Source organism: Mytilus galloprovincialis, chromosome 3 (assembly GCF_965363235.1).
Source record: "Mytilus galloprovincialis chromosome 3, xbMytGall1.hap1.1, whole genome shotgun sequence".
NCBI classification, from domain to species: Eukaryota; Metazoa; Mollusca; class Bivalvia; order Mytilida; family Mytilidae; genus Mytilus; species Mytilus galloprovincialis.
The window spans coordinates 74,300,248-74,315,302 of NC_134840.1; the positions used below are offsets into that span (position 1 = coordinate 74,300,248).

The 15,055-nt window shown below is 31.1% G+C and overlaps 1 protein-coding gene across 2 annotated transcripts; it reads left to right on the forward strand.

The window, feature by feature from the left end:
• Window positions 1-3,100: 3,100 nt before the first annotated feature.
• Window positions 3,101-14,980, forward strand: LOC143068911 (protein STPG4-like). 2 transcript variants are annotated; one of them, XM_076243277.1, is made up of 9 exons: window positions 3,101-3,300; window positions 3,459-3,533; window positions 4,833-5,002; window positions 5,651-5,735; window positions 6,170-6,243; window positions 8,528-8,582; window positions 9,322-9,429; window positions 10,386-10,400; window positions 12,478-14,980. In XM_076243277.1, the coding sequence occupies exons 1-9, from the start codon at window positions 3,172-3,174 to the stop codon at window positions 12,589-12,591; spliced, it is 825 nt and encodes a 274-aa protein (XP_076099392.1). In that variant the 5' UTR covers window positions 3,101-3,171; the 3' UTR covers window positions 12,592-14,980. The 2 variants fall into 2 exon arrangements, with proteins under 2 accessions (XP_076099392.1, XP_076099393.1); XM_076243278.1 differs by lacking the exon at window positions 10,386-10,400 and having other exon boundaries at window positions 3,103-3,300.
• The last annotated feature ends 75 nt before the right edge of the window (window positions 14,981-15,055 follow it).

The window sequence follows — 15,055 nt, forward strand, 5'->3', positions numbered from 1 at the left end:
TTTCAAAAGAAGTGTGCTCTGATGTTGTTCTTGTGAGATATGATTAAATTTTTTAGGGCAGAAAATGAAATAATGCCATGAAAACATAAAAAACAAGAATGTGTCCACAGTACACGGATGCCCCACTCGCACTATCATTTTTAACCGGATTTTTGTGACAAAAATGTCGGTTATTGATTTGGGATGCTCGGCGGGCGGGCGGGCGGGCGGGCGGGCGGCAATCAAATGTTGTCCGTGCATTAACTCAGGAACCGTTCAACCAAAGCTTTTAAAATTTTAATATGTTGTTACTGACAACTAAATAAAGGTCAAGTTCAATAATGGCGATTTTGACTTTTACCGTTCAGAAGTTATGGTTCTTGAAAGATTGAAAAATGGCGTTTCCAGTCGTGTCCGTGCATTTACGCATGAACTGTTCTACCAAAGCTTCCCAAATTTTAATATGTTGTTACTGGTGACAAAATGGAGGTCAAGTTGAATAATGACGATTTTGACTTTTACCGTTCAGGAGTTATGGTTCTTGAAAGATTGAAAAATGGTGTTTCCAGTCGTGTCCGTGCATTTTCTCATGAACCATTCAACCAAAGCTTTTCAAATTTTAATATGTTGTTACTGATGACAAAATAGAGGTCAAGTTCAATAATGATGATTTTGACTTTTACCGTTCAGTAGTTATGGTTCTTGAAAGATCGTAAAATGGCGTTTCCAGTCGTGTCCGTGCATTTACGCATGAACTGTTCCACCAAAGCTTCCCAAATTTTTTAAAATATGTTGTTACTGATGACTAAATGGAGGTCAAGTTCAATAATGACGATTTTGACTTTTACCGTTCAGGAGTTATGGTTCTTGAAAGATTGAAAAATGGTGTTTCCAGTCGTGTCCGTGCATTTTCTCATGAACCATTCAACCAATGCATTTCAAATTTTAATATGTTGTTACTGATGACAAAATAGAGGTCAAGTTCAATAATGACGATTTTGACTTTTACCGTTCAGGAGTTATGGTTCTTGAAAGATCGTAAAATGGAGTTTCCATTCACGTTGTTGCATTTACTCACGAACCATTCAATCTAAGCTTTTCAAATTTTAATATGTTGATACTGATGACAAAATAGAGGTCAAATTTGATATTGACGATTTTCACTTTCACCAATCATCAGTAATGGTTCTTGTGATATTGCCAGGACACAAATAAATGCTAATAAATCCGGTTTGCTGTCGTTGTGACAGCCTCTTGTCTATGTTAAGTGGACTGTGAAATTGGAATAAATTCTCTAATTTGTCATAAAAATTAGAATGATCTTATCAAAGGGAACATGAATACTAAGCTTCAAGTTGATTGAACTTCTACTTTATCAAAAACTACCTTGACAAAAAACTTTAACCTGAAATTTGCACTATCATTTTCTATGTTCAGTGAACCGTAAAATTGGTGTCAAAACTCTAGTTTGGCATTGAAATTAGAAAGATCATATGAAAGGGCATATGTATACTAAGTTTCAAGTTGATTGGACTTCAACTTGATCAAAAACTACCTTGACCAAAAACTTTAACCTGAAGCGGGACAGACGGACGGACGGACGGACGGACGAACAGACGCACAGACCAGAAAACATAATGCCCCTTTACTATCGTAGGTGGGGCATACAAAAAACGTTAACCTAAAACGGGACAGACGGACGGACGGACGAACAGACGAACGGACGCACAGACCAGAAATCATAATGCCCCTCTACTATCGTAGGTGGGGCATAAAAATAACATAAATTGTCCTAGCATATAGAATGATGTCTGATGTTTCCCTTTAATATTTGTGAATATAACTCTTGTTGCATGTAAGTGTTAATTGTCGGGCAAGTTTCATCCTTATTTCTTCGATCCTGTCTGTGTTTTTTTCAAAATCCATCACTCATTATAACCATCCTTTATTATACTAGCTAGAGTGTATGATTAGTATTGTTTGTCAGTCAGTTTGTTCGTTTCTTCATTCGTCTCGGTCTGTCCAGTGTTTTTTTTTCGTTTTACTACACCATCGACTGGATTTCTTATAGATTTCTTATATCTCCGGGATATAATGACACAGGCTACCTCAATCCCGTTTTATCTTTTTACTTGGTTGATATAGAATTTTTCATTTTCCAATGAACCGCCATTGTAAACCTATTTCATTTATTTGTTTGTCTTATTAATTTTCCCATACCTCTCATTAATCCTATCTCTAAACTGTAAAAGGGAAATAGGCGTTTATTCATCCGTAATCACTACCAGACACTATTAACCCGATGGCTGGATTTTCGGAAACGACCTATGAGGTTGAAGCTCTAATACACTTTTTCTAGGTATTAATCTATATTACTTCTATTTTTCGTAGGTTGACATCTCATGCTGTTTAAAACACGTCAATAATAAAGTTGCCCAAATATACTTTATTATCATATAGATTTACCGACTAGTACCACTACGGGCAAATAAAGTGTTTTCGGAAAATTTGGGATATATGCATCTATATAAAAAAGAAGATGTGGTATGATTGCCAATGAGACAACTATCCACAAAAGACCAAAATGACACAAACATCTAGTTTTTATTGGACTTGATAGGTGTTTTTTTTTTTACTTCCGTATAAGTTAACACGAAACATGTTTGTCCTCTATTTCTAACATACTTTTTTTAATTGGGGCATATGCCCATTAAAAAGTACGAAATACAAAGAACACAATGTGACAAGAATAAAATCAGAACAATAGCATGTGGTATAAACATTATGAAATATAACAGCTTATGACAACTATATAATCAAATGTAATACTTGTTAATTAAGCCATTGAAGAAATTGTTTTATGAATTTGAAAGGCCTCCACTGATTGTATTAACTTGTTAATTGCTGAAATTGAAATCAAGATGCAAAGTGCGTCCGATGTTTCGCTTAGATTAATGAATAATCAACGTATCCAGAAAATCAATTGAGAAGATAAACGTTAATTTTACACATCAACACTTGCATATAAAATGAATGAAATACATTTAAAGGGACCGTTTGTCTTTTGACATTAGTTAATATCCTCATGTTAATTGGCATTTAAATCACGTGACCGTCTCTAAGGACGCAAAAAGGTAAAAATCAATAATCTAAAGGTGATCTCTTTTCCGTTTGTCAACAGACTTCTACAGCATGACTTTGACCCCAGTCCCGGAGAAAAGCCGGGAGAGGTCTATGCTCTCGACTGAAGATACTACAACCTCAAGGACAGATCAACATAAAAATGAACCTAGACCGATCAGCACGAAACATCAATGGGAGGTAAGAATTCGTCTTGAAAAAGGAAAGGCATGCCAATTGTAAACAGATTAACTTTTATGTCAACGTCACTAGTTTGTTTAATTAATACGGGTTTCGTCGGAAAGCATTGGGCGAGGAATCTGTTTAATAGAAGTTTTATTTTTTAATTATATTTGTAGGGTCGGAAAGCATTGGGCGAGGGTTACGACCCACCTATAACAGAACGAGAGACGTGGTGGAGAACGTATATTAGGGTAAGTACATGCGTTAGCTGTGCCAAATTTGTAGATTATATCAGAGACATATAATATATTGTATTATATGTCTCTGATTATATCATGATTTTAGTACATGTACTTTAAAAGATTAAAGGAACCAGCCGTTTAATGTTTATAAATAATGATTTTCAATAAAAGTATATTGTTAAATAATTTACACAGTTTTTTTTAAATAATTTAATTCACTATAAATATATAGTGTACACATCAATAGCCATAGACGATTTAAGCTTGATAAATTCAGACATATACACAGGCACTCGTCTCAGAATATTTTTTTTATATAAAGGTATATAGGAAAAAACAAATTCTGAGATAAGTGATTGTGGATAACGTGACGGTACCCAAATTGCACCTATTTTTTTTTCACCTACGTTTTTTTATGATCAGGAAAAAAAATTCCATACTGTGTTTATTTTGTAGCCCTATCCTTCTTTGTCATATAGGTACACCAATTTAATTTTTAGTCCATATTGAGTCATTAAAAAATGGGTTTGAATCAACCTCCAAACTATCCATGATTCTGTAATGAGGAGTACCCAAATTGCATCCATGCTTAAATTTACATCATCAAAAGTCTAATAACCGAGCTTTTGTTTAATTTCTTCAAATATTTTGAACAATTGGATATTTGTCCATGCTTACTATTCATATTTTACGAAATGGATACTTATAATATATTGTATTTGCCAATTTTAAAAAGATGACGTTTTGATGACGTCGCATGGTGACGTTTTCGTACATTTTGTTTTTTTCAGTAAACAGTCCATCTGTTGATAAATACTGTGAACGTTTTGTGTATAACTAAATATGTTTACCTATGTTGAAAGACGGGCATAGTATCAAATCATAAAAATACAACTTGTTTAGTCTCTAGGAAATCTTGTAAGATTTTTATTGCTATTTTTTTCTAAATAGGTGCAATTTGGGTACTCGGTGCAATTTGGGTACCCTTACGTTATATATATGTATATCTATCTGATATTATATTATATAATCTGCTAAGTACCTATTGTTTTAAACTTATACATATCATTAATTTTCATGTCTTTTTTACCATTTTGTATTTGGGCTGCTGTTTCATTATCGTTTACAAAACATCTCTTCTTATTCATATATAAATGCATAAGTGTGTCTCTTCATCATAAACAATAATTGCTTTTGAAATTGTATTTATAATTCTTTTCCTCAATAAATTTTGTGTTTGTGTTATAATCTTGTGTTGCCCCTCATAGGTCCGTTTTGAAATAAAGCATATATTATTGTGTTCTACAGGAAACACCATTACCAGGTGCCTATGAAACAGATTCCTTTTTAGACAATCTGAGAAAGAAACAAAATACATACAGGTTCAAATCTGATGGAAGAGCGATTGATCCACATCCACATGGAAAGGGTGCACAACTCTTACCAGGGGCATACAACTTCCCTAGTTTTCTAGAAAGGTACTATTTTTTTCAAGTTTTATGCCTTCATTTGCAATAATACACTAACCAGTTTTTTTTTGTGAGGGCATGTTTTTTTCTTAGAACACTATTATTTATTTTCAAAAACAAACTTTTTTTTTCAATTACATATACAGACATTATACATTTATGTTATGTAAAATGAATATCAATTCATGCAAATACCAATAATTGTTTAAAGGATGAGTATATTTAAAATTATATCCAAGTATAAATCTTCACATAAACTTGCAAAAGATTAGATGTCATTGGCCGCTAATGCATGATGAAGGCTTACAAAAGTTGTTTAGCATGAAATATTTGTCACTGGATGTTCAAAACCCATTAACCATAAACAAAAATGTTACTAAATGTGAAATGATTTCCAAGGAGACTGAAGACAAAAATAATACCACTACATGTTTTTAAAAATTTACACAGAATGGAATGATTGAAAGAAAATTGTATATTCAATTTCCCAAAGATTAAAAACATATTGACTACTTACCATAATGGCAAAAAAAATAAGATTTTAGATCATGAAAAACTTTGCTTCTGTTTAATTCTTATTATGCATCAGGATCATGAATTTTATTTTGATTTAAAACATTTCTAATTTTTTTTAATGTTAGTTTTCAATTTTTTCAGGTTCAACACATTACCAGCCACCTATAACTTCAAAGCAGAAAGAAGAGACAAGTTTGATACACTTAATATGGGCACGAAAGACAGGGTAAGTGATGGTCACATATTATTTCATATGACTCTGATAAAAAAAAAATGAATTTGATATTTGTAAATGTATTGATTTAATTAGTTAAATAAAATAAAAACAACACTTTATTACTGCTATGTGTCAGAATTCAAGGTACTTTTCTTGATTAACCTTCAAATATATCTGTAAGACAAGGACTTATAAGAACCAAAACAGTTTTATAGCTATGTAACCAAAGACTAAATAATACATGCCAAACCCATCTATAAAGGGTGAATTTAAAGTTTCTACATGATTTATAAATTTGTAAACAGACAATTTTAGAAAGGCTTGTCATCAATCAAGTCAACTGTATTTGTATGCCCTTGAATTATGTACGAGAATACAAAATCGTATAATCCATAGAAATCACATCTTAAAATAAATTATTTAGTTTCTGTTTGTATTTGCAGGATATCAACGTGAGCCCTAATGCATATGCTTTGGAAAAATATTTGTCATTGTCAGTAGAAAAACAACAGTCTAAGTATGTTTATATAGTATAATTAACAGTTAAATAACTCAGAAACTGATAATGAAATGGCAAAAACAAAATCTGACCCAAAGACAAAGAACTATATACAAAACACAATGTAGAAAAGTGTAAACTGAGAGAGAAACACAAACCCCACCAACAATCTCAGGTGCTCCACAAGGGACCAAATACCAGATGCCGCAAGTGCACACATGATAATGTAAAATGGAAAAATTCTTGTTAAGGTTTTATTTTTCATGAATTTTATGGTTGAAATAATATCCTGAAAATATCCCCTCTTAAATCTGATCAGAAAAAGTAAAAAAATAAAACATTAAAATAAATTGATTGATTGGAGTTGAATGCAACTTTCAGCATTTTTAAAAGATTGGATTCTAGCTCACCTGCCACGTGCAAAACTTGAATTGACAACCTTATAGTGTTGACAGGATAGTGATACAGAAGTTCAACTACTTAGACCACACAGCCACAGAGGCCCCACAAATTATAATTTTGTCATAGAAATTGCTAGTCCAAATAATTATGACGTCTGGCAAGACTATTTTAATTTTTTTCTAGGACGCCTTCTTATGACAAATTATTATGACGTCTGGCAAGGCTATTTTAATTTTTTTCTAGGACGCCTTCTTATGACAAATGATTATGACGTCTGGCAAGGCTATTTTAATTTTTTTCTAGGACGCCTTCTTATGACAAATGATTATGACGTCTGGCAAGGCTATTTTAATTTTTTTCTAGGACGCCTTCTTATGACAAATGATTATGACGTCTGGCAAGGCTATTTTAATTTTTTTCTAGGACGCCTTCTTATGACAAATGATTATGACGTCTGGCAAGGCTATTTTAAATTTTTTCTAGGACGCCTTCTTATGACAAATGATTATGACGTCTGGCAAGGCTATTTTAATTTTTTTCTAGGACGCCTTCTTATGACAAATGATTATGATGTCTGGCAAGGCTATTTTAATTTTTTTCTAGGACGCCTTCTTATGACAAATGATTATGACGTCTGGCAAGGCTATTTTAATTTTTTTCTAGGACGCCTTCTTATGACAAATGATTATGACGTCTGGCAAGGCTATTTTAATTTTTTTCTAGGACGCCTTCTTATGACAAATGATTATGACGTCTGGCAAGGCTATTTTAAATTTTTTCTAGGACGCCTTCTTATGACAAATGATTATGACGTCTGGCAAGGCTATTTTAATTTTTTTCTAGGACGCCTTCTTATGACAAATGATTATGACGTCTGGCAAGGCTATTTTAATTTTTTTCTAGGACGCCTTCTTATGACAAATGATTATGACGTCTGGCAAGGCTATTTTAATTTTTTTCTAGGACGCCTTCTTATGACAAATGATTATGACGTCTGGCAAGGCTATTTTAATTTTTTTCTAGGACGCCTTCTTATGACAAATGATTATGACGTCTGGCAAGGCTATTTTAAATTTTTTCTAGGACGCCTTCTTATGACAAATGATTATGACGTCTGGCAAGGCTATTTTAATTTTTTTCTAGGACGCCTTCTTATGACAAATGATTATGACGTCTGGCAAGGCTATTTTAATTTTTTTCTAGGACGCCTTCTTATGACAAATGATTATGACGTCTGGCAAGGCTATTTTAATTTTTTTCTAGGACGCCTTCTTATGACAAATGATTATGACGTCTGGCAAGGCTATTTTAAATTTTTTCTAGGACGCCTTCTTATGACAAATGATTATGACGTCTGGCAAGGCTATTTTAATTTTTTTCTAGGACGCCTTCTTATGACAAATGATTATGACGTCTGGCAAGGCTATTTTAATTTTTTTCTAGGACGCCTTCTTATGACAAATGATTATGACGTCTGGCAAGGCTATTTTAAATTTTTTCTAGGAGGCCTTCTTATGACAAATGATTATGACGTCTGGCAAGGCTATTTTAATTTTTTTCTAGGACGCCTTCTTATGACAAATGATTATGACGTCTGGCAAGGCTATTTTAATTTTTTTCTAGGACGCCTTCTTATGACAAATGATTATGACGTCTGGCAAGGCTATTTTAAATTTTTTCTAGGAGTCATAGGAAGGTGTCCCGGAAAAAAAAAATAGCCTTGCCATACGTCATAATTATTTGGACTAAGAATTGCATGAACAATAACCTTGAAAAATTCTCATCTGAAGGAAATCTTCAAATCTAACATATAGAACACAAGAATACATATTTGTAGAGGATTTAACAATTTGCTATATACTTATATGAGTAAATCTAACAACATATTTTTTATTTGTAGACATTATATGTTTCGCTCTCAACATAAAAGATTCCCGACAGCTCCTTTCAAACCTGTAAGTTTATTGATGACATTGATCTCATACTTTATCTTGTTTTGGGCTTTTTTCAAATCTTCCTGAATATGCATGAAATATTTGCCACTAGACATTGAGAAAACATCAATCTATCAAATCTTCTTACAACTTTAATGAATGCTGTAGAATGAATAATTCACTAAATTCTGCTGGTTTTGATGTGAGTGTAAGATTCACTTATCAGTATCTTTGCTAAAAAAGTAAAAAATCTCAAATTTATTCCAACTTGCATAGTCTAGTCTTGTCGGGTATAAATGCTTGTTTTTGTTGTTAACGGTATGTTTATCTCTATAAATGTCTTATGTGTTTGTTTGGGTTTTTTTGTTTTGTTTGATTGCTGTGCAAGTGGTACACTACAATCATTTCCTTCGATTCATATTAAATGAAAGAAATTAAAAATATTATACTGGGAAGTTTGCAAAATGGTATACTCATATTCTACATTTATGGCTAAGATTTTCTGATTTCTATTAAATCACAAGGTTTTGACATGTTAGGAGCAACAAAAAATCTTTCAATCCTCAGTCACACTGAAATATTGTTAAAAGACTTTCAAGTATTTCTTGTAAATGAGTTGCAGTTGCCACTGTGCATTTTTTTATGTGGATGATTTTGCCTTTTTCATCTTATTTCTTTTGGACATTATGTTTATATTCAAACAAATAGTAATTTTATTCAATTGCATATCTTAGTCCTTTTTTTCTTTATATTTTTGCAGAAAAAAGGGCCAGGCCCAGGAGAATATGAACAACAGAGTATCTACCCTAAAATAAGTGTTTCATCAAGCTTCAAGTCAAAAACACCAAGATTTTCTAGTTCACATACAGTAAGTGTACTATATGTAATGGTTTTATCTTATGCAATATGATTATATCGATAATATCACAGCATTTATAAGTATTATTGAATATTCATTCTCTGATGACAGTTAACTGATCAGGATTGTCTGACATGGGAAAAAGGAACCAATTTTATTTTTTGTAGATTAAAAAAAAAATGTTCAAGAGTTTTTTTTACAATCATGATCGTGCAATGAGGCCAATGAGACAAATGTTTTAGAGCTTTTTTAAGATCACTATCATGCAATACGGACTAGTTGTCAAAATTTTGTAGTTCATGCCTAAATGGTGAAAGTTGGCAGGTATTGATCCGATTTTTAATCTAGGCTAAATATGACTAATCAATGGATAAGTGACAGATTGAACAGTTCACTGCATTTTTTTTTAAATATTGATAACTGACACATGATTTAATAATGTAAGCAATCAATCAAATTAGTTAATTTAAAGGTACACTGCTATTTTTGTATAGGTACAATTTCTGTACTAAAAATCTGTAATACATGTACTAGAAATTTACTTTTAATATTTAGTATTATTTCTTTACCTTTAAATTATTGTAATATTTAGGTACCTGTATTTTACAGTACTTGATTTGTACTAAAAAATTTGGTACAAAAATAATACCAACAATTATCACAATATTCCATCTTTGAAAATCATAAAGTTAAGAAATTTGAAATAGACAAACTTTCAAAATGCTGAAAATGTTACATTGTAACCAAAAATCTGTATTACCTAAATTTCAAGTACAAATAAAGTACTTTAAAATACAGGTACCTAAATATTACAATAGTTCTAAAGTAACAATATAGTACTGACTATTAAAAGTAGATTTCCACGACTTTAGATTTCTGGTACAGAAATAGTACCTACACAAAAGTAGCTGTGTATGAGGCGTTTGTTCAGGAGCCCTTACTTGAAATACATACATAAATTTTAGGGTGGTGGCAATACGGTAAGTATAAAATATGTATACAAATATATCTGGAAAGAATCTTCACTATAGACAGTCCTGATTGAAAAGACCAACTACTGGGGTATATAAATAAATTAAAATGTATTTACTATCTTTAATTGGGGATTAAAATGCAAAATAAATTTGTTTGGATTTGGGTTTTAAATTTTATGGCATGAAGTCTTTTCAAAATGGATATATATTAGTAGAGACTTATAGATCATTTAAAAAGATAAACATAATATTACTTTAGTTGATATAAAATTTTAACAGGAAACAGTAAATTACCTGTAGTCAATATATATGACTTTGGAAAGGGAATAATTTATTTTTCAGATGATTTGAATTTTTACTCCCGATTTTTAGTTCTGTCTATTGTAATTCAGAAATTAATGTGTGAATTTATTATTGTGAATCACTGATTACGGGTAAAGATATGGGATTGGATTTTATATGTGGTTGCAAAACTTTTTTGAAGAGCAGTACTTTAACTATAAATAAGAGCTTTTATTATTGGGAAGCTGATACGGTTGCAATTTTTGTATTACTAGTAATAAGAACATCACCAATATTCCTGAATTTGCAGTAATTTACAGTAACATTGTATATTCATTTAAATAAGATTGAAAAAAAGATAGAAAATTCTTGTCAGTACGACTGGGATTTAATAATCTAATACTATTTTATATATTTCTGCTTATGCAAAGATTAATCAATATTGTTATTGAATCAGGGGGAGGCAATCCCTTCTTTAAATTCTATAACTGTGCTATGTAGATACTAAACAGTCAGCCCTTGCCAGTTGACTACTTCTCAATCAATTATTTGACATTAAGATTTGCTTTTAATTTCAGGAATTTTTTTTCTACTTAATATATCTACGCTACCTATTGTAACACTTATACTGTTCCCTTTTTGTTGATTTCTCAGTTTATTATAGGATTAAAGACATTTTTTTTCTAATGGTTATTGATATGGAAACCTGAATGGACCAATCACATTCAAGTATTTGTAGATATGCAAATCATATAAGAATTATTTAGAAATATCATTTGCATGATTAATCTAATACTTGTAGACTGCATGTCATAGATCATAATATGTGTAACACCACTAATTCGGGCCCGGCCAGAAAGCACATACTAGAAAGTAGTACATATTTAACACAAAATAGTTCCTACGCATGGACATAACTTTCAAAATATTTAGAGTATTTTATTAATTTTGGTATCAAATGAAAGCTGCATGACTGGTGATCATTGTAGAACAATTTTTGACTGATAAATTTGATTAATAAAAAAATAGCATGAAATTTAAAAAGGAGGGTACATTTTGCCTTTTGTCAGATCTGAAGTACCTGATTTGGTACATCCGAAGTTCCGGGAACCAGTTCTTTCTTATATGCAATGTAAGGTATGATTTTTTCAGTACAGGACACCAGAAGGTGTTGCTTTGACATGCAATGATTGTCACTTTATTTGAACTTAAGATAAAATAGCTGTGACCACTCGAAATTGAGGAATTTAACATAGAAAGCAATGGGGCCATTAATTAGTGGTGTACTTCCAATACACAAAAAAAAAGATTGTTTGAATTACCTCCCTTTAGTGGTTCACCTTAATTTTATAGAGTAAAGATGTAAAATTACACATTACATACATGTAATACTTTAACATACCTTTTTTCATGTAGAACTTTTTAATCCTCATGTTTAACCACTTGATATGAATAATGCTGTTATGAGTTATTATCATAATCTCTAGCAACTTGCATGAGGATTTTTTGGTTTAAAAGTAAACAATTATTATAATTTTCAAGAAGTTCAATAAAAGATCCTCGTCGATTCAAACGAAATAGAACTGAGAGGAAAACTAAGAATCTGATTAAATGTTTCAATTAATATATATTTTAAATAGTATTTGTTGTTTAAAATGAATTAAAAGTTGATACATCATAACTACATGTACAACTGTAGCAGATGATTGGTTGGATCTCGTGAAAACAAAATTTTTACAGTTTCAAATATTTTTTTCTTATGACACAATCATTGATGGTTTTGTTTCCCTTTTCATTGCAGCGTGTTCCAGGACCTGGTACCTACGAGAAGACCTATCAGTACCCACAACCAGATACAGTCACAACCATGGGTAGACAACATGGCCTATTCTTCTCAAGTGCATTTCAGACATAAGCTCTAGTCAATCTGTAGGATTTGAGTAGACTGTGCATGCTTGCTTCAGACATTATTTTTCTAATTTATACTTTACAGCAGTAATTTGTCTGCTAAGAATCCTATATTCCACAAATCTACGGAATATGTAACCAATTTAAGTCAGAGCTTTTTGTGAAGAAATTTTTCCAAAGAAATTTAAAATAATGTTGAATATATTTAAAGATGTTTCTTTATATGGGTTGTGCTTGTTTTTATGCCCCACCTACGATAGTAGAGGGGCATTATGTTTTCTGGTCTGTGCGTCCGTTCGTTCGTTCGTTCGTCCGTCCGTCTGTTCGTTCGTTCGTTCGTCCGTTCGTTCGTCCGTCTGTCCCGCTTCAGGTTAAAGTTTTTGGTCAAGGTAGTTTTTGATGAAGTTGAAGTCCAATCAACTTGAAACTTAGTACACATGTTCCTTATGATATGATCTTTCTAATTTTAAAGCCAAATTAAACTTTTGACCCCAATTTCACGGTCCACTGAACATAGAAAATGAAAGTGCATGTTTCAGGTTAAAGTTTTTGGTCAAGGTAGTTTTTGATGAAGTTGAAGTCCAATCAACTTGAAACTTAGTACAAATGTTCCCTATGATATTATCTTTCTAATTTTAATGCCTAATTATATTTTTTATCCAATTTCACGGTCCATTGAACATGGAAAATGATAGTGGGAGTGGGGCATCCGTGTACTTTGGACACATTCTTGTTTTAAATTGTAATGTGGAAATTTCTAATATATAATTTAAGATGTTTCTTATTCAGTTATAGTTCTGACATTGTAGAAAGAATGTTCAGCTTAATATATAACCTTTCACAATCTAAAAGAATATTCAAAATAAATTTTGAAATTTTTGCTTATTCATCATAAATTTTTCTGATTACTATTTCCAATTGAAAATGCAAGCAAGGCTTGGAAATGAGCTGTGTAATGGACTTAGTGCAACATTTATAAATCTAGTGATATTACAGTATACCATATCATGTTTAATGAAAGTTGAAATTAGAGCTAAGGTGTTTCATAATGCATTTAGTCAACATGTTTTGTTAATTGCATATACTGTGGATTCATTTATTTTCGAAGGTACAGATTTTGGTGGATTGAAGAAAACTTGTATTTTCATGGATATTTGATTTTGTTGTTATTCAGAAATCTGCATATAATCATACAGATCTGTAATTTGTTGTTCATTTAAATTTGTGGTTTCACTGTACCTACGAACTCAACTAAAAATAGGTATCCAACTAATAAAACTGAATCTACAGTAAAACATTTATCATCTTTTTATTCAGTAGTACCTTAATGATTATAATGATATAAGCGATTGTGAAAAATTGTAAAAAGTGAAAATATGTGTGTGTTCGACCTTGTTTGTTAAATCAAAGTCTTAACTTACAGCTAAATCCATGACTTAAAATTAAAGAGTAGACTTGTTGAAGTCTGCAATACACAGAGGTAAATATAAGGGTATGTCTAATGTCAATATTTGTTTTTAAATTTGAATTCTTTATTAATTATTTCAATTGCATTGTATTTGTATGTTATCAGTATTATGTTTATAGATATATCAAAAAAGGGTATCATGATTGTGATTGAAAAAGATATATTAAAACCTGAATATTTTTGGTACATGTTTTGACCTAACAAGTCCATATGAAGTTCAGAGAATAGGGGATTTTATTTCACGGAAGAAAAAAATTGCTCTTTATGAAACGTGTGTCTAAAAAATCTAATTTCATTTATCTCAACATTATCAAAAAAAGTAATGGCAGAAGAGATAATTATTGGACTGTCAGTGTAATTTTTATATATGAACAGTTTTAATTCAGAAAAATAACTTTGTTATCCTTATTTAGAGCAGACTGGGTTTACCTAATAATAAGAAATGATAGATTTTGGCTTATGGATACCAGATTTTTTACAAAATGAAAATAGAATTCTAATTTGTTTGTAGAATGGCATTCAAGTCAAAAGAAGGTAGCAATTGCTGTAAAGTGCAAAATGTTCACTATTTTTTATTATTAAGATAAAATCTAGAAACTATACCTTCCCAAACCTCTGATATTTTAATTCAAAATTAAAGTGAAAAAAAATTGAAAATAAAATCTAGCAAAATTTTAACTCAGATGAAATAAACACATTTACAATATCAAGTTTTGTATAGTGGGAAAAAGGTGGTCTCTTATTCCAACGAGGGTAATAGTTTTAAAGGTGAACATTTAATCAATATGCGAGACATGTTCATGTGTGTTTTCCAGCTGTCTTCAAAACAATAATATATTGTCATCAGTATTATTACATTTTTATGTTATATTTTTTTATATGTGTGATATTTTTGTTACAATGTTTACAATAAATTATTATAATATTTTGTTATTTAATTTCTTTATTTATGACAATGAAGTATTGGCATAAAGCAGGTTTTGTATTTTTATGTATTTCAAAA